Genomic DNA, 24,091 nt, shown 5'->3' on the forward strand with positions numbered 1-24,091 from the left:
GCGCGCGCGCGTGTATGTCCGTGTGTTTGTTTCATCTGTAATGACTCTGGTCCAAAGAGTCTCTCTCTCTCTCTCTTTTTTAAACACAAGCCTAAATGTAAATACACTTATTTCTAAATGCATGTTTCAGAGAAAGTCAAGTTCACCCCCTGCCCCAAACCCACACACTCAGTAATGAGACTTCAGAGAGCTACTTCGGAGCGTGTGGTCTGTGGAAATGTTCACGCTATCGCCGCGGCTGGGAGCAGTGGTCTTTATGCACGTTGGCACACAGGCTCTGCCGTGATTAATGCATTTGTTCCTTGATATTCAGCCCCTGGGTGTCTGCAGGACAGTGAATCAATTTAGCACTTGCAGGTCCAGATAATCACCAGCACCAAAGATGTTTCTGTACCAGGGACTTCCCAATTCAAAACAAGAATATTTCTAAAAAGGACACGTTTTTCCCCCCTATTTCCCCCTTTCCTTCTCTTTGTGCTTTTCCGAGCAGTCACTCAAACCTCCCATGCGATGCTACAACACTGGAAGCCTGCTAGTCGGCCTTTGCGGTTGTGCTTTTAAAGTCAGCACTGCAGCTAGCAATTTGAGATTTATGTGGAGGCAGGCATGCTAAGCACCCCCACCCCCTTGCAGGATCCCGCCATCCTCCAGGGAATCTGTCCTGACACACAATCCGAGCATTGGCCTCGCAGGTGATATTTGATGTAGTTATCTCTGCGAGTGTCTGGTGGACGACAAAAAGAACTGCCTGCCACTTGGTGGAAGAAATTTGCCTCCCCTCCTTCCTGTCCACTTACCTCATTCACAAGGATGCTGTGAAACTTCCTGCTGCCTTCCAGCCAGGAGACCAGCATAGAAGAAATCGGGGGGGAGGGGCAGGTTCTAGGGCAGAATTGTTCCTCTGGGATGGGGTGACAGGCCTCTGGATGCCTGTGCCCCCCCCCCCCAGTTTAGGGAGCAAGGACGATCCATCCACAGCTTCAGGGACACGGGGCAGGGAGTGAGCATGGACCCCAGCATGGGCCCTCCCCTGGTATAAGTAGGCACAGTGCTTCTGCAGGTGCACGGAGCTGTCAATCACCACCCACTGTGGCCTCACAGACAAGAGTAAACTTCTCAGAAGGATGAGGCCACCTTCCCTGCCAGGTTCTGAATGAGGGAGGATAGGGCCCTACATGCTGAGAGGATGAGAGGAGCAGGGATGCAGGTCCTCTATCCTGTGCTCATTCAGCTGAGAAAGAAAGGTGCTAGACTTGTGGACTTCTTCACATTCGAGATTGACTAATGCAAGGGGACCCACTGAAAGGGCAAAGGAGACATAAATATTTTACAACTGATCAAGATATGACTACCAGCATTTCTTTCTTTCTTTTTTTTCTTTTTTTTTTTTTTTTTGATGCTCAAGATATTACTGATGACTTTAAAAAAGTAAAATAGATTTTCAAAAAATCAAGTTCAAGACCATGTAGTTAGGCCGACTTAAACCCATTTTCGGAAGATAGAAAGAATGAATAAAAGAAAACCAAAGAGAAAATCTGGATGAGAATCTATCTACCCTTCTCCAAGTCCTGTAAGAGTTAAGAAGTCTGCAAAGGATATTTTAAAAATCTGGTAAACTTTGTCAGCGTGATTGATTATTCCTTTGAAGAATCTGCTTAATTTGTGAAATGGGCTTTCTGTTCTATTATGCGTATGATCAGTGCTTTTATAGGGACTTTTTTTTTTTTTTTTTTGGTATATCAATGTTGTGCAGGCATAATGACAGAAGAGAAGGAAAGCCAAAGCAAAATCCTTCTTTAACCCAGTAAATGCGTTTATAAACAGGCTGGATGTCAAGGTTGTGATGACTGCTTATTGCGCTTTTGTCCAGAAGGTGGCAACATTTCCTCAAGAATCTGTAAGAAAACTGTAGCTTCAGAACAGGACAATTTATCTCTGGACATTGTGTTTTGTTCTTTCTTCAAAGGCACAGCACAAAACAGGAGGTTCCTCACATCATACTTGCTGCTTATTCTCACCAAATTAAAGGGAAGAACATTGTTTCTCTCTCTCTCCTCTTTCTCCCTGGAGAGCAGATTTAAATTGTCAAGGTTTTCATGCTGGAATGGGTTGATGCTGAAATAAATTTATATGACAGTTTAGGTGGTTCCTCGTATGTCCCATGCACCAGAAAAGGGGTGTTTTTTTGGAGAGTGTGTCTGGGTGAAGAGCCACTTACGTTTATAGCAGTTAAGTCAGATGCCGGCTCACAGCCCCACGAACCATTTCTTGCTTTCTGAAAAACCCAAGTGAACCTCAAGATCATTCTTTGCAGTAATCACTCTTTGCTCTATTGGACTGCTTGCCTGTCTCTTAATATTTGTTCCTGCGATAGAGATTCAGGAGCAAACCAGAAAAGTGTGAAGACCTTTGTTTGAACTGAGGTAGTAAAATAAAACAATGGACAGGGTGTCCAGGCATGAACATTTGGAATCCTGCACACAGTCCAACATCTCACTAGCAGTTGGGGAGCACTGATCCAGGAATTGGGAATGTTGATGTGTTCTTCTCCACCCCACCTTACAACATCTCTGCTACCTCCACTCTCCATTCTTCTTCAATATATTTTAATTTTTGGAAAGCACGGTAACTATAAACACACACATCCAGATACATCAATGGATCTGGTTTAAAGTAACTTTAAAAATTGTATGACTTTGTTTCTGACCAGCAATATATATATATACTGCTTTCCTGGTTTGAAAAGAAAGTTGGAGTTAAATATTATTTAGCTATGGAAATTGCTCCAAATTATAGCAACAACAAAAAATAAGATGACCATTTTTAAATGTATTTGGAGTGATTCTCTGTGTTGTATAACTCGTGACCCTGTTCTTCATATTGGAAGGAGCGACACTATGGCTATTCCCAGGAAATGTCTTATTGGCCAGTTTTACTGTACTCAATCTCTCTCTCTCTCTCTCTCTCTCTCTCTCTCTCTCTCACACACACACACACACACACACACACACACACACACACAAAGTTTCCAGGAGGATGTGTAGATGTACAATACAGCTCCTTACCTCTGGCTCAAAAATCCCCATTGTAACTCCTAATTCCCATTGGCTAGAGAGTAGGAAGTGGCTTCTCAACCTGTTCAGATGGCTCCAGCCACTCCACATGTTGCACTTGGGAGCCTTCCCTCTTTCTTCTCCCAGCCACCTGCACGGCCACCTCTCCCTTGGACCTTGGGAGTTCTCATCCTGAGGGTATCCTCTCCCTTTATTTCTTTGCTACAGACTCTTGAGGTCCCTTTTCCTCTCCTTGGCCCCACATTACCACGTGGCCAATTATTCCATTCCTGTTTCATCCCTGGGTAGACGGGGAGAGTTCTGATCTGCCCCAGAGGAGGTGTTTGTATGGGACAGCCCAGTCATGGCATGAAGGAAGAGGAGGAGAAGAAATGTCCTGGCACCTTTGCTCATCAACTGGAAAAAATTTAGATCTTAAAAACTTATGGGTTATACATAGATTATAATATACTGTAAAACCAATACGACAATATAAAATGCTACTTTTATTAAATGAATGAAAAGAATGGGATTTTATGTTCTTGAAATCAGTAACATTGACTCTTCCCAAGGCTCAGAATCTTCCAGCTAGACATATAACTGATTTAGACTTTTCCTGAAGCTCCTGACCTAAGTTGCAAATTTGCTCATGCTACCCTCCTCTGCCCACAGAAAACATGACCTCTTTACTATTCTTACCTATCACAAACCCTAGTCTACTAGGTAGTGTGGGAGGGCAGGGGACCCCACCTTGTAGTAAAGTTCCATTAAGCTTGTCTGATGAATAGGTTAAGCCTCTGCCTCTTTGGGTCTCTCAGATTTCCCATCTGTGGCTCTGCTTGTCCCCCAGATGGCATATGGCCTCCTGGAGGTGAGGTCTTCTGTATCTCTACTGTCTTCCAAGATGGAGTGATTGCCTTTCCTGTCTTATGGGTTTGGTGACCACTGAGGTGTAGCTGGGTACATCCAGCTCCCGGGGTGCTGGTGTACTAGTGTCTACAACTGGTTTGGGCCATTTGCCCCTTCTCTTAAAGCCCTCATCTGAGAGCCTTATTACTTCAACCCACCTCTGTTGGTCCCCCTCTGAATTTTTTTAAAATTTATTTATTCATGAGAGACAGAGGGGGAGAGAGAGAGAGAGAGAGAGAGAGAGAGAGAGGCTGAGACACAGGCAAAGGGAGAAGCCGGCTCCATGCAGGGAGCCTGACGTGGGACTTGATCCTGGGTCTCCAGGATCACACCCTGGGCTGAAGGCTGCACTAAACTGCTGAGCCACCAGGGCTGTCAGTCCCCTCTGAATACTTGCATGAAGCAAAAAGTTCCTCTTGAGTCCCCTTGCACATTAATAGGAAGGGGGAAGTCAGAGAACCCATCATACCATTTCCACTGATGGGATTATTCATTCTGCAGGGCCAAGGGGAAGACTTGTTGTCACTCCCTACTATACCCTGGGAATATGCCACTAGCCCAGAGTTTGCTGGATCTCCCATACTTTTTCTGGCTATTTCACAAATTTTATGTCACCCCGAGGATAAGGAGTAGGCCATGAGAATCTTGATGTTGGTACTTGCTTTCTTGGCCTCTCTCGGCTCTTCTCATAATTCCCTCCTAGAAAAGGCAACTTCTAAATTTTTCTTAGATGCTCAGAATCTTCCATCTCTATGTCTTCCTCTATGACACATCCTCTTTCTTTGTGAGGGCAACACGTGTTAGCAGAAAGGGAATTTTCTCTGCATTATGGAAGGAAAAAAAATCTAAGATCTGAGCCCTTAGGCTTGGTTTCTGATATACTAAAGGAAATCAGAAAGTGTGCTTTCTTTCTCTCCCCTCACTACAAAATCTGTTTTTCAACCTATTGTGTTTCTCAGCTTTGAATGCCAAAAGCTAAATACAAACACTTTTATTTCTCTTAGAATTTCTGTTCGAATAATCCTAATGCTTTCTACCCTACCCTTTCCCTTCAATAAGTACTTCCAAATGAGAGAAGGTATGTGCACAGAAACGCAGAAGAGAAAAGCACATTAATATTTAGTGCCCCCTTCATACTAATCTCATTCATGCCTGTAAAAGAGACCATCCCCCTTCCCCCAAACTCTCTGCAGAGGAAATGCAGCTACTCCTTTCTGGTAGACCTGGTGGTGCAAATACCTCAGCTCATTTCTCAGGGGTGGATGACATTGAAGGGTAACCTGTGGCATATTGTGAGTCTGGGCTTGAGTTTATTGATTTTTAAAGTTGCTGCCTGCCTTATTCTAGGTCCCTTACAAATGGTGGCCTGTAAATCATTTCTATCCAGTGAATTATTAACCAGTTTACGTGCGCATCTAAAGGGGACCCATTTCTATCCATGTGATCTACAACTTGCTGCTCAAAATTAGGAAATGTGTGGATGCTTGAAGGAACCAAACTTGGCTACTTAGATTCTCACCAGTTTGGGCTGGCATTTAGAAACTAATTTTTTGGGTCCTGCTGAGCCCAAGACAGTCTCCTAAAGAAAAACCTACTGCTCCTCTTTACCTCTAAGGAGATTCCAGCTGGTGGCAGTGGGAGTACCAGCAGCCCATTGGAGCCTCACAACCTCCTCCTGGTACTTTGTGGGGGAGCCCAACTGGAGAGAGAACTTCACCACGAGAAATCCCCAAAGCCACTAAATGACAAAGAAATACCAGAAGTATTTCTTCATGTAAAATTTCTGTCAGACAAGTCCAGATTGTCTGTAGAATATGGAGCAATGACCACAAGATACACTGACTCAGGATCATGTCTGCACTTCCACCACCAGCCCAGCTTGTTGTTTGTTTGGACTGAGGTCCCAGTTTAGTTCATTATTGTTGGTTAGTAGGAGATTAAAAACTTGAATTTCAATGGCATGTGTGAGGCTCAGCCTTAGTCAATATTTACACATAATGATAGTTCTCATCAAGGCATAAGGACTTAGATAGCTATGAAATGATTATACATCACAACCCATCTATAAACAGGATTTTAATTATCATCAGCAGCAGCGACAACAAACATTTATTGAGGAGCTACCCTGTGCTGTAATTGAATTAATGAATTTGTTAATCGTTGCTTCCTGTTCCCGTAAACATTTGCTTAAGTTCAATCTCTGTCAAATCACATCAGCACCAGGCTGAGATACTTTGTCATTTAAGAAGATTAACTATTTTCTTATAGTATTAAGAGGTTTTTGTGTTTGAGAAGCATCGAGTGCAGTGTGTTTTCAACAATACCAGACTGACAGGGCAGCGTCAGAAGTCTCTGCATTGGCAAATGGCAGTCGATGTGGACTCTTCCAGAACCTTCTGTAAATGGGTCCCAGGATACGGAAGCCCCAGTTTCCTGATGGAGTCTCTGAGTGATGAGTGTGTCTGCCTCACCTGTCCTCTTGATCCATGCCTTGTGGTCTTCCTTTGCTGTTTGTCCTCCGTGTATCTGTTGCATGGTTCTGTGTAGCTCCAGGGAAACATGATTTTTTCTGGCTCCAGGCTAGCTCTGCGCAGTAACAGTATTCCGTGGCAAGGCTTCTCTCTTCCTTCTCAGAGCCCCCTGCTGGCAGACATCTATCTGGTCATCCCTTTGGCCCTTCCAAATATCCTGATGGATTTCAGGCTCCAAGCATCCCAGGATGGCTTGTGTTTGGAGATTCCTGCCATGCTCTTTGTATTACGACTCTTTTATTTCATCTTCCCTCTTCCATGCAATCCACTCCCACTCCAACCCATCTGAACCTCTCCCCAGAATCACTTGAGGGATGGGTGGGAAGGCGCACAGGGGCACTGCCCTGAAACACCCGTGATTGTTTCTCGGTTCTCACACAGCCAGCATCCCTGGAGCTGAGACATTTAACTGTGGCTCCTATCTCTCCGTTGGGAACATTTGGTCCTAGCCAGCTCCCAGGCCAAAAAGTCAAGGACAACACTTATCGCCTGCTTGCTTATGGGACCAGTGGCACAGGAGAATTTTCTAAGATTTTAGCTTTACTTCCTTTTATGGGGTCATTTCCACCCTTCCTAGAATTTTCTAACAGAAATTCAGGGTTTGCCCTCTCTTGCCTCAGAAGTGGAAGCTCTTCCTGATTTTTGTAAATGCCTACGCTCAGAAGAGATCAGATATCTCCAGAGAAGGAGGGGAGAGCCAGAGTGCTTTTGAAAGTATTGAGAAGGGAGGTGAGAGATCTTCCACCAAGGACTGGAAGCAGATTGGAGGCTGATGGGTTTCAATAGTGGCGGGGAGCAGGGGCAGTCGCCAAAAGGAGGGGTACCACTCAGAGAGATGTCTGCCTGGAACACTCATCAGGAAGCATGGGGCTTCCAGTACATCAAAGATTTTCTGAGTCCCATGAGTGGAGCAGAGCAAGTGAACTGCTGTATCCCAAAGGGCTAGAACCATGGAGACCCCACCATATCCTGTGTCCTTCAATGTCTCATGATCAGTGGGGCCTCAATAAGGTTCTGTCCTACTTAAGATCCAGTGACTTTTGTGTGGTCCAACTGAATTCATTCATAATGACTGAATTCCACTTTTCTACTCATCACGGGGCTAGAGCTTAGAATTTGACTTAGGCTGACTAAAAGAAAAATGAGGAAATGCAATTATTTCATGCGCTCTCTGTCCTGGGGGATTGGTTATGGGCTACACTCTGTTCAGTCGGTGCATCTCTCAGGGGTGGGTGGGGTGTTCAGAAATAAAACTACAGCCACTCCACCTCAACACGTTTGATTTTGCATTGTGAGCAATGCCCAGTGGATGACCTCGTGGGACCCTCGGAGCATCAGAATTAGCAAATATTAAGAACCTGCACTCTGGATTCCTACTGTAGAATTCCTGATTGTGATGCAAAGTCTAGGTTTGAGGAAAGAAACAGGTTGAATCTGTTGTGATCAGCTGGCTTAGTGGTTTAGCAGGTGGTGAACAGAGAAGTAGGGCGTAGAGATCGTAAGAAGCAGACCATGTGGGTGAACAATGGTTTGGGTTGTGAAATCAAGTTAGACTTGCCATTTGATGGTCTGGTTTGGGAGTGCACCTTTATTCATTATTCATTAGTACCTCCTGATTTTATGCTGCACTGCAGTGGCTGCCCACGTTGCCCTGAACCACACACAAATTGCTAGAATGAGAGTTAGGTTTTTGTCTTATCTTAAACTGCCCGTGTTGATCTGGGAGCTTAAACACAATGGCGGGAGCTCTCTATGTTCCTCCTGGAGATTCTCTGCACATCATAGACGATTGTCACTGAAAGTACAGGGTGTTTCGAGACCTTTCCTCTGGGAGTCTTTAATACTCTACGCATGAATGGAGAAATCCTAGTGGCCACAGTGAGAATTTATAAATTCTTATCCACTTGATTCTTTACTAAGAATTTTAGGTGCTAAGATACGATGGAGAATAGCACGTGTATTCTATGATACATGCATTTAGGCAATATGCCTTTCTCTGTATTATTTACCCTGTCTGGAGGGTACAGACTTTCACTAACCTCCCTTCACCCCAACTCAATTCCCAGTAATGCAATTATCAAACTTATATAACAATAAATAATAATTTAAACAATATATCAACATAATAATAAATAATTATCCTCCCTGGTGATCAACTAACCACATTTGCATGGTTGATCCTTCCCCCCCCTTTTACTAATTAGTCTTTTCACAAATGAAAGACACAAATGTGCTTCTTCTACACTGTGCTTTGACCATGTGAATTAATGAGCCACAGTCTAGCAAATGAAACAAACAAACAACAAGACTGACAAAATGCTACTCCACATGCAGAGAAAACAAGTGGTTCCATTTGAGGGTAGGGGAAAGATTGTCATGAATTAAGTAGTCTGCATGTGTCAGGCATTTCATATATGCGATTTCATTTAATCTCAACAACTTCATGAGGCAGGCACTTGTGTAGCCATTCTACAGATTCCACAGATCAAGAAACAATCTTAGGGAGGCTGGAATGTTATTTAGGGACTCACACAGGCAGTTCTATGGAATTGGAATTTAAACATGGGTTTATTTTAACCTAGCATGAACACTCATGTACTCTACGACAGTGTCTCCCAGCCTTAGAAGTTAAACAGAGAGCAGAGTTTGTGCAGAAAGAGAGGGGTTGAGAAATCTAGAACTACAGAGCTTAACCAAACTGGTAAAGAAATGGAACCTACCAAGTAAATGGCCAATTATCTGATCATGATATGAGACGGAGGTCTGACAGCTTATCCCAGAGCCTGATCTAAATGTTGGGTTTCAATTAAAGTGTTTGAGAAAGTCACAAGAGGGTTAAAGTATAATCATTTTCATTGCCTTATTTAAGTCATAAAAAAGATTAACATGTACTAAGCTGAACTGAAATTACAGGGGCGAAGCTAACAAGAAGTAATTTTGCTTTTGACAGATTCTCTTCCTTATTCCTCCACTTGCTCCAGATGGAGGATAATGTAAACTTTATATCATAGGAATAAATGCCTATTGATTGATTAAACATTGATGATGGCACTCTGTCTCCATCTGTATATGAAAGTGGCTGTTTTCAAAATTAACCCTTTTATGGGTCTGACACATGCTATCAATATGCATCCTGAATTTTGGAAGCCAGACTGTCCACAGCTGTGCAATTATGTAAACGAGGCTATTTTCCAGACATCATTTACATGCAATGGTAAAAAGCTACTTTTGTAGTTTAGTTTAGATACAACACACACTGGAACATTGCTATTGACTTCCTTTCTTTGGGTTTGCAGGATGCTTCCTAATGATCTGGGACTTTCCTTTTACTTCACAATAAACAGATTTTCCCTGACTACAAGTTCACCAGTAAGGAGTTCCCCATATAGTTGAAATAAATATCTTTCACTTAAGCTTTTTATTTCTTATGTTAGTCGTCTTTTTTGGCCTGATGAGTCAGCGCGGAAATGAAAGTGAGGGATGTGTATTCATTTGGTTGACTGTTGAAATCTCAACAGTAGTATCTCTGTAATGCAAAACCCTTCCTTGGGCTTGTGGTTCAAGAGCATGAGAATTGCTATTGGTTTTGACTTGCCATTCATCCTACCCAGTGCTCTGTCTTTGACAGGGATCCCAAGATTGAGGTGATCAGGAGGACTGGGTCTGTGTGCTATCAATTTCAAATGACTAGTGATGTGATCCAAAATAGTCATTCTATTGTTGCTGTCATTCAGGCACATCCTACTGAACGGCCATCATGAGAAAGGCATTGTTGTGTACTGTGAAGGACCCACAAGGATATGACACACAATCCCTGCCTTTAGGATTTAGTAGGGAAAATAAAATGTGCATAAATAGACTTACATATGAGGTAGTTGATAATAATTGCTGTGAGAGGGGCAAATTAAAGTTGGGGAGTGGTATTCAGACAACACAGATGTTTGATATGAAGCCGTATGTTGTAAACGCATTGTACATTAATTTTGTTAAAGATTTATTTATTTATTTATGAGAGACACACAGAGAGAGGCAGAGACACAGGCAGAGGGAGAAGCAGGCTCCATGCAGGGAGCCCGATGTGGGACTCGATCCCAGGACCCCGGGATCATGCCCTGGACCAAAGGCAGGCGCCCAACCACTGAGCCACCCAGGTGCCTGCATTGTACATTAATTTATCTAAATCCTTACTGTCTTTATCCTAAACCAGGACTCCCTTTTATTGACATGTGGCACATTGGATGACATGTCTTAAATTACTTTGTCCTTAAAGAAAAAGTCTCAAATTCTATCCTCTGACTCTCGCGATGAAGCTGTTTAGCAGCATCTAACATATAGCTAGATACAGCGTGGTTGTAGGTTCCTAGTAGGCTTGCACATTTAGTAGTCATGACTCGAAAGTACATTAGAGTGGGAAGAGGCACCTGTAGGTTAGCAAGAAGCATGATTTAATAGGGAGGATGACATATTGGGTACTATTTCCAATTCTGCCACTTGTTCACTGGGTAGTCACTTAACTGCTTCATATTTTAGTTTTCAGAGCAATAAAATGCAGATTATAAGATTTCAGCAGCTGTTACAGGAAATTAATGGTTGAACAGATCTTTGAAAACTAATATTTTTTAAAAAGCATCATTTGGTCAGTGTTCAGGTATAATTATACAGGGAGATAAAATATCCTTAAAGAAACATTATGAAAATTTTATAAATATATGAAGATATTTTAAACGTTTTGTCATTTCTGCACTATTCAATTTATGCCATTGTCTTTCTTTTCAAACAATTTCATTTTCTTTGTAAGAAAGTTAATATTGTTTTGAGATTTAAAAACAAATGCTCTCTGGACATCCCATCTTCTGTTGGTCCCTGTCTCTGCAGGCCATTGGTGTCGTCTGAACTCAGAGAAGACTCTCCTGCAGCCTTCAGGATGACCAGATCTCTGTTTCTCTCTTTCTCATTCTCTCTCTCTCTCTCTTTTAGAAGGCAGGGAAGGGCAAAGGGAGAGGGAGAGAGAAAATCTTAAGCAGTTCCATGCCCAGTGCAGAGCCCCACATGGGGCTCAATCTCACAACCCTGAGATCATGACCTGAGCTGAAATAGATGCTTAACTCAATGAGTCCCCCAGGCACCCCTCAGATCTCTTTCTGAAGGTGACCTGCTTTCAACACTGCCTGGGGACTCCTGAGCCAAAATCAGGTTTAATAGCCCTCTGGCTTTGAAGTGGAGTATGTGAGGCACCTTTTTTTTTTTTTTTCTTTCAGTTTACATGTTTGTCACAAAGCAAACCTTACATGCCCATTCAAGTTGGCAAGGAAGATAGAAAGGTCTTCCAAGCAAATGCCTACAAGTTGTAGTATCTCAAAGATTCCAATCAACATTTGCTTGCCTGGTATGTGGGTCTACTTCAAGTTAAACAAATTCTCATGGCAAACAGCTTGCATACCATTTCTCAAGAGTTAAGAGAACCAAATCTGCAAGGTGGTGTTGATACCTCTGGAAGGATTCCCACCCAACTTTGGTCCCACCAGAGTCTTAGCTTTTTTGTTTCATCAAGAAAATGAGGCTCTCAGTCTGTACCACCCCTGAGCCCAGGCAAGAGGGGCCCCTGGCCTGTGTCCTGTGCTTTAGAGAGCATCATTCTGGCCTCTGTCACCTGGGCTCTTCCCTATAGAGCAAGGAGTGTGTAGAGCTAAGGGGACATGCTCACCCAGGGCCACCCCTCACTTCCCGGTGCATTCTTCCCACATGGGATAAGTTCACAGGACCCAGAGTGATTTGCACAGGTTGCCATGAGCCTGCTTCCATGGCCTGTGTGGGCTTCTTCCCCAAATCCTTTCTCCTCAAGATAGATGAACACACTGTGGATGAAGCTCTAGGCCCAAGCAGTGGCCAAGGAATGGACAGATCCAAGTATGTGGACAGACCCTGGGCACATAGCCTTGAGTGTCCTCACATGTACTTGTCAGCTCCCTTGCCCTGTACAGTGGGGCCTATGGTGGGAACAGAGAAGTGGCCCCTTGGGCTGGACAGTGGTGGGAACAGAGACATGGCTCCATAGGCTGGTGGTGGCTCCCATCTGCCTTCACATTTCAGTTTGGAGTTGAGAGGAGTACAAGATCCTAAATTAGAACTTGAATTCCTAAGTGTTAAAGAAGGCATTTCTATCAAGATAGGAGTGTTCTATTGAGCATATGCATCTTATCTATCAAACAAGTTTCATTTAAGTTTGGGGCTTGATTTCTAATTTTTAGATATCTGGACATAGATATGTGAGCATCTCTTTGTACTCTTGCCCTGGGCTCAGAAAATGCGAGGGGTGGGATGCCACCAGGTAGGAGCTTCCTCTGCTTCATGGCTGAAGTAGATCTGAACCCATTATTCTCCTGCCTCAGAGGACAGGGTGCTCTTCAGAAGGCTCTTTAAGCCTACCCTCTGCTTCCAACTTTTCATATCATTTCTGGATCTTGCATCATAAAATGTCTCCCATTTCTGTGGCTAATTTCCCTCATCTCATTAATGAGGAAGTCTCTCCTAGCCTTAAGAAACAAACAAAAAACAAGCAAAAAATTCAATTGACTACCCCACTCCCATTTCACTAGTATTCTCTTCCCCTTCACAGCCCAATTTCTTTCAAGTCTATCCTATGCTGTTTCATCTTAACATCTTCATCTCATGCTTATTATTCAACCTTTAAAATCTGTTTTCTAATTCCATCAGGCCATATATCCAGTGGTCACTTTTACATCGACTGTTTGCTTCACTAGACTTTTCTGGTATATTCTGTTCTGTTGATCACCCCAATTACCTTTTTGAATCTTGAATTCCTTGGGTTTAATTATGCTGGATTGTGAGGATTCTTCTGCTGCTTCTATGACCTTTTCTCCTCTTGGCCACTCCCTTAAAATTTGATGAGCTCCAGGATTCCATTCTATGGTCACTAGTCTTCTGGGTCTAGAGAGTCTCAACCATCCTATATGATGAGAGCACGCATCCCTACTTTTCTAGTTTCAACATCTACTTTCAACCTTGAACTCATCACCCAAATGAATGTTGGCCATCTCCAATTTGAAATACCACCAGATGCCTCAGATTCAATGTGTTAGTCTAGACACAACTCCTTCCCTGTGCATTCTTCTCATTTTTTTTTTTTTTTAATTTTCTCAAGTCCAGGAGTCTCCGGAGTTTCTCCGTCTCCCCTTGTATCAAATCTATTGCTAAATTCTGATCATTCAACCTCATAAATGTTTCTCAGATCTATATCATATTTTCCATTCCCCCCATCGCCATAGATCCTTCTCTTTTGAATTCAGTTAGTACTTCCTATTGGTTCCCCCCCCTCCTTCACTTTTGCCTCAATATTGTCTTTCCTCCTTTTTCTGCCAGAATAATTTATCTAAAACAAAAATCAGATCTAAGAAATCACTGATCTTTACAGAATAAATGCTAAGTTCATTAACATGGCATGCACTACCCTCTGTGATCAACCTTCTCCATTCCCTGCCATGATCTGCATTAAAGTTTTTTAGTTTTGTTGCTTTGCCATGCATCCCTTTCCTCTAAACACACATATGCCTGATGTCTCACACTAGTGAGCCACTTTCTCAGTTTTATTTCTGCCTCAACAATTTTTCCTAACCACTATTCCTCCTTTTAAATTCAGGCCCAAATCACCTTCTCCAGAAAGTGTCTCCAGCCTCATTACTCCCAAAAAGTTAAGGTAGGTCTCCCACTTCTCTGCTCTCATTGTATCCTTTGAAAGCCTCTGCTGCTACATTTGCTACACTATATTGAAAAATTCTATTTATGGGTAGTTGCTTTCACTGTACTTAGCAGCTCAAGAACTTGGGTGGTATCTAATTTATCTCTGTATAACTTATCTCAGTGCAAAAGATATTTAATACTGGGTGAGTAGCATCATTCTGGTCTCCATAGTATCCTAACATCTATACCCCCTGGTATTCAGAAAAGTTCAGGTCCCAATCAACAAAGAAAAACAACTCCTCGGCAGCCCAGGTGGCTCAGTGGTTTAGCATGGCCTTTAGCCTAGGGCATGATCCTGGAAACCCAGGATCAAGTCCCACGTTGGACTGCCTGCATGGAGCCTGCTTCTCCCTCTGCATGTCTCTGCCTCTCTCTCTCTCTCTCTCTCATGAATAAATAAAATCTTTAAAAAAAACAACAACAATTCCTCTTTCTCTCTCATCTAATGACTCTAACTGGAACAAATGGACCTACTTCTCAAACCCTGAAGATACTGAGACATTGAGGGGTCATGTTGGATCTGAGGGTTAAATTGCATGGGCACAGCCAAGCTTCCTGACCTCAAAGGGATGCTTGTATACAGATGGCTGACAAAACTGGAGGCACTGAATTTGGTTTTCAGGAGTATAACATATTTAAAGGTGGTGTGTGGACAAGGAAATGTGCAGCAGTCATTTCTCCACGAGAAGGTGGTGTGACCTACTATGGTATCTGGTGAGGCATACTGACATTGTTTCTGCATCCTGGAAACCTGATGTGTCATCTGGGTCACTCAGCAACAGGTAAAATTTGAGGGGAGCTAGTATGTGAGGATGACAGTGTACCAATGCCTGATATTCATTAATGCCTGAACTAAATGCATCTTATGTGCATACAGATTTGCTCTATGGCCTTAAATTGAAATCCCTTGAGTACTTACTTTGTTAGTCTTCTACTAAAGTTGAGATAATAGCAAGGGCCTAGAAGGAAGCAAGGTTTCTTACTAAACTTACAGTGAGATCAAGACTCCTTCACATGGCCAATAAAGCCTTGCAAAATCTCTCCCTCATTGTCATGTTCCAGGACCCACCCCTTCCCTGCTCCTCCACCCCTAGTCAACTATGCTCCCCTTCACTGTGTCATTCCTCCCACTGAATCGGGGCTGGGCTTGTGACTGAGGTGACCAGTAGAACATGGTAGAAATAACACTTTACCAGTTGCAAGCCCTGCCTTTGAAAGAAGTGGCAGCTTCTATCTTTTCCCTCTGGGAATTCAGCTGCCATGCAGAAGGAGGCTCAAGCAGCCATGTGAAGAGGCCGGGTGAAGGAGAAGCAAGGCCCCCAGCACCAACTTTCTTGCCACAAGAGTAAGCAACATTAGAAGTGGATGCTCCACTACTAGTTATTTGAGGGATACAGAAATAGTGATTTGAAGGGACACATGCACCCTAATGTTTATAGCAGCCATGTCTACAATAGCCCAAATATGGAAAGAGCCCAGATGTCCACCCACAAATGATTGGATAAAGAAGATGTGGTAGAGATATACAATGGAAACTTATGCAGACATTAAAAAGAATGAAATCTTGCCATTTGCAATGACATGGTTGGAACTGGAGGGCACTATGCTAAGCAAAATAAGCCAGTCAGGGAAAGACCAATACCATATGATTTCACTCATATGTGGAATTTAAGAAACAAAACAGATGAACACAGGGGAAGGGAAGGAAAAATAAGATAAAAACAGGGGCACTTGGGTGGCTCAGTGGTTGAGCATCTGCTTTCAGCTCAGGTTGTGATCCCAGGGTCCTGGGATTGAGTCCCGCATGGAGCTCCCCATGGGGAGACTTCTTCTCCCTCTGCCTGTGTCTCTGCCTCTGTCTCAAATAAATAAATAAATAAATAATCTTAAAAAAAAAAAGAAACAAAAGAGAGAGGGAAACCATAAGAGACTCTTAACTCTGGGGAACAATCTGAGGGTTGCTAGAGGGGAATAGGGGGAATGGGGTAATTGGGTGATGGGCCTTAAGCAGTGCAAGTGAGTGATGAGCACTGGGTGTAGTATGCAAACTGATGAATCATTAAATTCTACCTTTGAAACTAATAATGCACTATATGTTAGCTAAATTGAATTTAATTAAAAAATAATTTAAAACAAGTGGATGCTGCAGCTCCAGTTGTGTTGTCATGACTGACAGTACATGGCACAGTAATAAGTTGTCCCTATGAGCCCTGCCCAAACTGAAAAACTCGGAGCAAGTGCACGAGTGCTGTTGTCTTAAGCCCCAGTTTTAGAGTGGGTTGATATTCAGTGATAGCCGCCTGAATGGTCCTCATACCTTCCAAACTCCTTTCTACTCCTGGGCCTTTGCATAGGTCCTCTCTCTGCATAGAATGATTCTTCCCTTCCTGTCTGCTCTGACATAGCTGCTGCTTTAAGTCTTTGTCACCTCCTCACAGAGGCTGACCCTAAAAACAGCCTATCAGAGCTGATTTAATCTCTGACTTGTCACTTACTGTTTGGCCTTAGGCAAGTTACTCGACCTCTCTGAGCCTCATATAGCCTTTTCTATAAAATGGGGATATTGGTAACACCTGCCTCTTAGGCCTGTGCTTTGGAATTAGTGAAATAATGTATTTAAAGTACTTAAGGTGTTGCCTAGCACCTGGGTCAGTCTCAGCCGAAGAGAGAATCATCTGTGGAATCATCTTCAGCTCCTAGGCCGAAAGGAAATACTTCCGTACTCATGCATATTGGAAGCAAAGAGATGTGGGTGGTTCTTAAAACATTAATTACCCTAGGATGAGGACAAGCTAAGCAGCATTTATACTGATGGTCTTTGGGGCCTCATGTGGCTTTGGGATTGGAGATGAAAATGGCTTTTCTTATTAAGAGACCCAGGTCTGGTGTGGGGTTATCATTCTACCACGATAGCCCTGGTCATTTCCTTCTATTTGCTCTGTTCTTGTCCTACACTGCACAGGAGAGCTCAGGGATGATAATGATCCTCATTTGTATCAGTTAGGGTCCCAACCTGCTCTGAAATGGTCGTCATTAGGCTTGTAAGCTGTATTTATTTTCATTACTCTTGTACATGCAGAACTGTTTGCCGCTGCCTTTTTCTGGACCATTCTCCCTGCAGCGCTCTTGTACTGTGTCAGAAATGCAACTTTTTATTTCTTCCTGTGCCATTCATTCTATTTTTATAAATCGTACGGGTCTCCTCATCACTTACACACTCATCACTCCCCTGGAACCACCCCCAGCCTTGGGAGGTGGGGCCAGAACACCTCTAAGACCCCCTGTACCTTTGAGATTCCCTCTGCCCAGCATGTTCCCACCTGTTGGAGGGCATTGACCTGGCAGTCATCATCTACGCACTGATTGTTGAGGGCTTCGATCTTTAAATGGCTCTGGGCTACACAGATGAGCACCCAGCCCACCACGGTTAACATCTGAACAGCAGAGGCTAGTTTTCTTCTTCTTAGAGCACTCAGACAACTAATAAACAAAAAGGAGTGTCTCCCAGTTTCTAGGTTTGTGTGTAATCTCTGAGGAGAGAGACATCAACTGGATATGCATGAAAGCCAAGGGCACAGCTGCTGAGAAGCTGTGACTTCACTTGCAGAAGGCAAGAAGCTGGAGATGCAGACAGGGCCTTGCCCGGGCCAGGAAAGCAGACCCAGTCCTCCCAGGACCCAGCTGGGAGCAGTGGCATTAGCATTTCCCACCTCCCCGGAAGGCCCCTGCGTTCCTGATAATCACCTGAGAGCCCCAGCAGCAGCACAGAAAACTGCTCAGGAGAAACAAAAGTCTCTTTCAAGGTGCCTCAGTGAAAGTACAAACAGATTTGGTGTTTACTACAGCCCTAGCTCCCACGTGGCCTCCCCGCAGTAACAAATGTAATTCTGCTAGTAACTGTTTTGGTAAATGAGTCATATTGTAGCAATCTTCATGAATCAAAGATAATTATATTTTTACTCAGCTAGCACTGGTTAAGAAAACTCTCTCATTCTTCAATTAGCTGTCTTTTCACTCTGGTATTTATCTAGAGGGTCTTCTGCATAATATTAACCTAGTTCCTGTTCCTTTTTCCTATCACTTAAGGCCTTTTTGATTTTCATGCCTCCCTATGTTTTCTTGTAATATTCCTTGTCATTGTTCTTCTTTTTACATTTGTAGCAAGCCAGCGTGGTGGATTAAGGGAGGCTTGCCCTGAGGAGACAAATAGTCCTCCACGGCCACCAGAGTTATTTATAAACGGCGACATTAGTGTTTATACTCTGCGAACGGGTTATTGTTCACATCTTGTCTGTTTTCTGCTCAAAATCTTCCCCAGAAAGACCATGGGGTTGAAATTGAATCACTCATTGAATCACCAATGAGAAAACTACTGTTTTTCAGCATCCGTACCAGAAACTCTGTCAAGAGCTTTATTACGCATTTAGCTCTCCTGACAGGTTGCCAGGACTCCACGAGTTCTCTCCATTTTACAGATAAGCAAACTGAGGCTTACAGGGTAAATAATTTGCCCAGTGTCCTACAGCTGCTGCAGAAACTAGTAGAACCTGGTTTTGATTCTAGCAGCTGCTTCATGACCTTTACCTGGTATATGCTGGGACTTCCGAGCTATTTCTCTGTTCTTACCCTGGTTCGAAATGAACATCGAGTCATCAGATATTAGTTCTAGCTCTCTGAACCCCGTTCTTTTGGGGTTTTATGGTGGCTTCACTACTTGGTCATGGTTGATCCATTTATCAAGCCCCTCTAGCCTCCCCTGAGAGTTCCAGCCCTCTACTTATGCACCTGGGGCCCCTGGCAAGGAGCTCCCATCCTTAGATGCGATATTGAAGTTGCCTCACTAACATAACAAAAGACAACTTTATCACTCTGATCGCCTAGGAAATTCCAAAGATTTTAGGGGCTCTCTGCCAGAACTGGGGAGGGAGACCAAAGACATTTCTTATTATAAATCACAATTTCACACCTGGGCATCTTGTAGTTTAAGTATGAGGCCCATGTAGCGCTTCTCAAAATTTAGCACACCTGGGGATCACCCAGATTCTGATTCAGTTGGACTGGGTGGGGCCTGAGAGTCTGTCTTTCTCACAGGTTCACCAGCCATGAGGCCTGACAAATTGAGATGAATTTTATCTGGGTGGAGCCCGGGCATCAGCTTTCAAAAAAAACCCACTCAGATGATTGCAGTGAGCAGCCCAAGCCGGGAGTCTTTCCTGTGGGATTGCCTGCTCTCTCTCCACATCGTCATCTGTTCTCAGATAGGTTATGTTTCTGGGTCAAAACCTGGAGCCTCTTGAGTCAGGAGGATTTTTCTGGCTGTCCTGTCTTCTTTAGACAACCCTCTCACCCCCCGTGATGCTGTTCTCTATCTCTGACTTGCCTTTGTGGCAGACCTTGACCACTGCGTGGACCCCAAAGGCTCAGCCACTTACCTGCTAGATGTCCTTGGGCAAATCTCTCTACCACTCTGGACCTCAGTCTCTTCATCATTAATAAGAGAGAACTGAACCAAATGCTCGTGAAGAGGTACGATTGCCCAAGGCATGCTAAGTTGGACCAGAGCAGAGGCATCATCCTTCTTGGAGGAGTTTTGTGATCACTGGGGCCTTGGGAAGAGTGTATGGGGAGCTGTTTGGGCTTGTTGAACGGGTGGGAGGGCAGGGTGGAGGAGGAAGTGGCGGCTGCTAGCTGGCCCTCCTTCCTGATGAGGATCCTTCACCCCATCACACAGCCAGCTTGGAGGTGGGCCATGTAGGACCTCGGTCTCAAACCACTCCCAGGCCAATCATTTGGCCTCAAGAAGTATCTGCTGTGGAGTATTACCACCAAAAAACACCTACCATCCTCTCAGCCATCTTCCAAGGTGGTTTCAACATGGGGCATCTGCAAAGAAGCTTCGGTCCTCGTTTCTCCATCTGGGAGCAGCCCTGGCTACATCAGTGCCTCCTATTAAAACCAGTGAGCCTGCGGATGGAGGCGACTGCACAGCTTTCCAGGGAATTCGTTCAGTATCTTTCATGTCAGTGATATCTGAGAAACAGGAAACTGTTTTCCCATCTCATTCACATAATAGATAAGATGAGAAATTAGCTGCTGGATGAGCAACCTGGGGGCTGTTCATTTTGTCACAATAAATAAGGCTTCTGCTGCTGTGAGTGTGCATCTGGGTGCGCGTGCACACGCCACACTTTCTCATTTGAGAGCTCCCCAGCTTCACCCCTACAGATGTTGCCTGTTGTGTTTTTTCCCTCTGACCCTGCTGAAGATTTTTGCAGCCTAAAGACCTCTGAATTGGCTGAGTTGTGCAGCCCCATTCAGCTTTGCTTCTGGGCAACCACAGGGTCCCGCTCTCCCAAGCCTCCTTACTGACACCTCCGCTCTGCAATGATCTAAGGTGCTCCTCGGGTGTGGCCCAGACACCAGCCGCTTCTGCCTCCCCTGGGTGCTAGTGAGGACTGTAGCCTCTGCAGCTCCACCCCAGACTGAGTCAGTGGGCCTGTTACCAAGATTCCAGGTGATTCATTCCTACGCACACTCAAATTTGGAGAGCGCTGGTCTATAAGCGCTCACGAGGATCTCGCAAATTCAGGAGATGGGGAGTCAGAGATTCAGCATTTTGCCTCAAATGTATTGTCCCGCAGTTCAGGAGGCTGGAGTCCAAGATCAAGGCTTTGGCAGAGTTGGTTCCTCCTGGAGATTCCGAGGGAGAACCTGTCCCGTGCCTCTCTCCCAGCTTCTGGTGGTTTCTTGGCAATCTGGCCCTTCTGTCTTGGGGTGTGCCCGGATGTCCCCACGACCCCTCTCTTCCCTGCCCCGTGCACACGTGTCTGGGACACCAGTCCTAGTAGACCAGAACCCACCTCGTTTTAACTTGATACCTACCCCTGCAAAGATCCTATTTCCAAATAAGGTCATATTCCAAGGGACTGGGGGTAAGGATTCCAAAATTGTGGGGGAAAGGGCACCATTCAGTCCATAACACACCTGGATTCCGGGATTGGATAGAAACGGCACTGAAGGTCGAAGGTGGCCACGAGAGGGGGGACCTCTCCTTGCTCACTCCTACCCGCCTTCTAGAAGCTCAAGGCTGATGGAGAAGGTGGGCTGGGTCGAGAGGGCAGCGGGGGCAGTGCCGCCGGGGAGAAGCGAGAGTCGCCGGAGCAGGGCTTTTCTGTGGTGGTTGTTGTTGTTTAATGTTTAGAAAACTAAAGAAAGGGAAATCAATTATGGGGCCTACCTGAATTTTATTTCCTCACCAAAAACCAAATTACTCAGCAAACTTATCGCTTGCTATTGCAGGCTTTGGTATTAAAGAAAACAATCAGGCGGGCAGGATTAATCTCTGACAGCTGCCTTATCTTTACCTTGCACCTTTGTTATTTTCTGATGAGCTTCTCCTTTTTTGCTGCCACGTTGTACCATACCTCACTGGTTCCTTTCATTTTATCATCAGGCAAGAGCGGAGGACCTTTCAGTTTATTAAAAAACCTTTATTTGTGAAGAACAAAGAGGGGGGAAAAGGCAAACAATGAGGTCAGACAATCTCCTTCCTGCCAGGAGTCACTCACCTGTTATTTAGAGTGTTATCAGTTCGGGGAGACTTGCATCGTGGAAAATGAGGCTCTGACAAGCTATTCGGTCACACACACACACACATGCACACACACACACACCCCAAATCTGACCGACGCCTATCAACCTCCACAAAAGGTCCTTGACTAGCAAAGCTGCAATATTTTCTTTTGTTTCTAAGCTTCTAGAAAGAAAAAAAAAAAAGCCTCACAAGCCTGCCCCTCCCTGCACCTCCCAGCCCTCCCCACTTTGTCCTTCGATGCAGCTGAGCCTTCCTGCAAAGGATAAAGCCCTGGCCATTTTGGTGGCCCTGTAACTCTGTCCCACGTGAGCTGGAAACAACCCGGTTGGCTGTCGAGGAGCCGGTGTATCTCTTCTGCATCTTACTTGCTGCTTATTTATTTGGGGATCAACGGTGAGGCACACACTGATCTCTGTTTGGAAGGGCAGTTGCGTGCATGGGGTGGTTATGCAGCCGCACCTGGTGCTTTGACCTGGGTTTGTTACCTGGAGGGGACGCTGCAGATCCCCTCATCGCCTATGCCTCAGTTTCTTCCTGCCTGAAACAGAGGAGCTTCAAGAGGATGATATTTAGAACTCCTGCAGTTTCTAAGTCTCTACATCCTTGACCCATTTTGCCGCAGAACTCCTTCCAAATATGGGCATGTTTAAGTTTGACCACTGTGTTTGCCACTCATTAGCAGCATGGCCTTGAGCGCGCCACTTAAACCTCTCCGAGGGGTGGATGAGATGCTCTCTAAGGTCTCACGTGGATCTACGGATCTATGAAGTGGGGATTGATCTATTGTTCTACATCACAAAGAGCAAATCAAAGAAGCTCAAGATTCAGGTTTACCTGCTGCTTGTGTCTTTCATCCCAGTTGGCAAGGTGCATTCGTTTTCTGGGGGCTTTTTTTTTTTTCCTTTTCTGCATAACAGATTACCACAAACTTAGTTTCCATGGGTCAGAAGCCTACCTTTAGGTAGCTGGATCTTCCACCCAGGGTCTCTGAAGCTGAAGTCAAAGTATCAGCAGGAGCTGGGCCCTCATCTGGGGCTCAGGTCCTTCTCCAAGCTCATAGGTCTTTAACAGAATACACCACCCTGTGGTTTAAGCCCGAGGTGTTGGTTTTCTTGCTGGCTTTTGGCAGAGGAAGGCCGCCAGGTTCCAGGGGATGACCACCGTTCCTTGTCATGTGGCCTCTATCCGCAGTTCACAACGTGGTTAGCAGAATGGCTCTCTAATACTCCTGCTTTTAAGTGCTCCTCTGATTAGGTCAGGCCCACCCAGGATTGTCCCCCTTTTGTGTGAGGATGAGATCCCTTCATATTCCCAGACCCCGCCCATCCTCAAGGAGAAGGGATTATACAGGGTGCGCACATTAGGAGGTGGGCATCTCACGTACCATGCCATGTCTCCAAATTCCCTACTAACTTCTCTCTAGGGTCCATTGCCTCCTATAAGCAGTCTAAAATTTTTTCTCCTTTTAGTTTGGCAGTGGGGGCAGACTCATTTTGGACAGAGGTAGAACCCTTGGTTGATCTGTTTGCTCACTCCACTGAAAAAATGGGAAATAAATGTTACGGTTTGCCTAAGAGCAACTCAGAAAGACTTCGAGGGTATTATCCTCCAGGGCAAGAGTAGGAATGGCTGTCAGCTGGAGAGAAGGCACGCCACCAGGCCTAGCCAGAGGTGTTGGGGATTCCATCAACATGTCCTGATCTGCTTCTCTCTACATCACAGGTCTTAGTGAACTTGAACCATCCTGCCTCAATTTTTCTTTCATTTCCTGTGTCACTGATCTCAATTTAGAAGCGCAAACTGGGTTTTTTAGCTTTTTGACCTTGTTTCCTGTTACTTTGCCCCTTCTTCCCTCTAGATCCTAATCTCTGAGATTCTGACCTCCAGAGTAACTTTATCCAGATTTTGAATTTTTCCCTGTTAGTATTTGATTCTGTCTCTGAGTCCAAGCTGGACCCTGGCTGTTGTATGATTAGCTTTGGCAACTGAGAAGCCCAGTCCCTTCCCCTAATGAAGATACTCATGGGCCTGCATGACCCTCTGCGTGGCCATGTTGGGTTCTGACATGCTTCCTAATCCTCTGTCTCCTCTTCCCTTCTCCTTCTCACCCCAAGGTTCTGAACAATCTTCAGGAAGTGAGTTTTGAAAAGGCATGGAAAGATGCCAGCTTCTCAGCCTAACATGCTTCTGGAAGCTCTGTGGACTTGCTCACGGCCCCTGGGTCAAGATCAAAAGCTATGTCCTTT

General features: G+C 44.6%; 1 protein-coding gene and 1 long non-coding RNA gene across 6 annotated transcripts in view; one reads left to right on the forward strand and one right to left on the reverse strand.

Annotated features, from left to right (window-relative positions):
- The window catches only part of LOC140626024 (uncharacterized), a 148,490-nt gene that overhangs the window by 96,658 nt on the left and 27,741 nt on the right, over positions 1-24,091 (forward strand). For 2 of the 5 annotated variants that reach the window (XM_072813667.1, XM_072813666.1), the window contains exon 4: positions 14,151-14,207. In XM_072813667.1, the coding sequence (XP_072669768.1) occupies positions 14,151-14,207 (57 nt within the window). Of the gene's footprint in view, positions 1-9,789; positions 9,902-14,150; positions 14,208-14,892; positions 15,028-24,091 lie in introns of those variants that run through there. The other 3 variants (XR_012025264.1, XM_072813661.1, XM_072813662.1) reach the window with 3 other exon arrangements.
- LOC140626326 (uncharacterized) lies at positions 1,914-3,315 on the reverse strand. Its single transcript, XR_012025514.1, has 3 exons — positions 3,066-3,315; positions 2,219-2,275; positions 1,914-2,115 (listed from the first exon to the last, which is right to left on the reverse strand). It is a non-coding gene; the product is annotated as an uncharacterized lncRNA (long non-coding RNA).

This window comes from Canis lupus, chromosome 37 (genome assembly GCF_048164855.1).
Source record: "Canis lupus baileyi chromosome 37, mCanLup2.hap1, whole genome shotgun sequence".
Taxonomy (NCBI): Eukaryota; Metazoa; Chordata; class Mammalia; order Carnivora; family Canidae; genus Canis; species Canis lupus.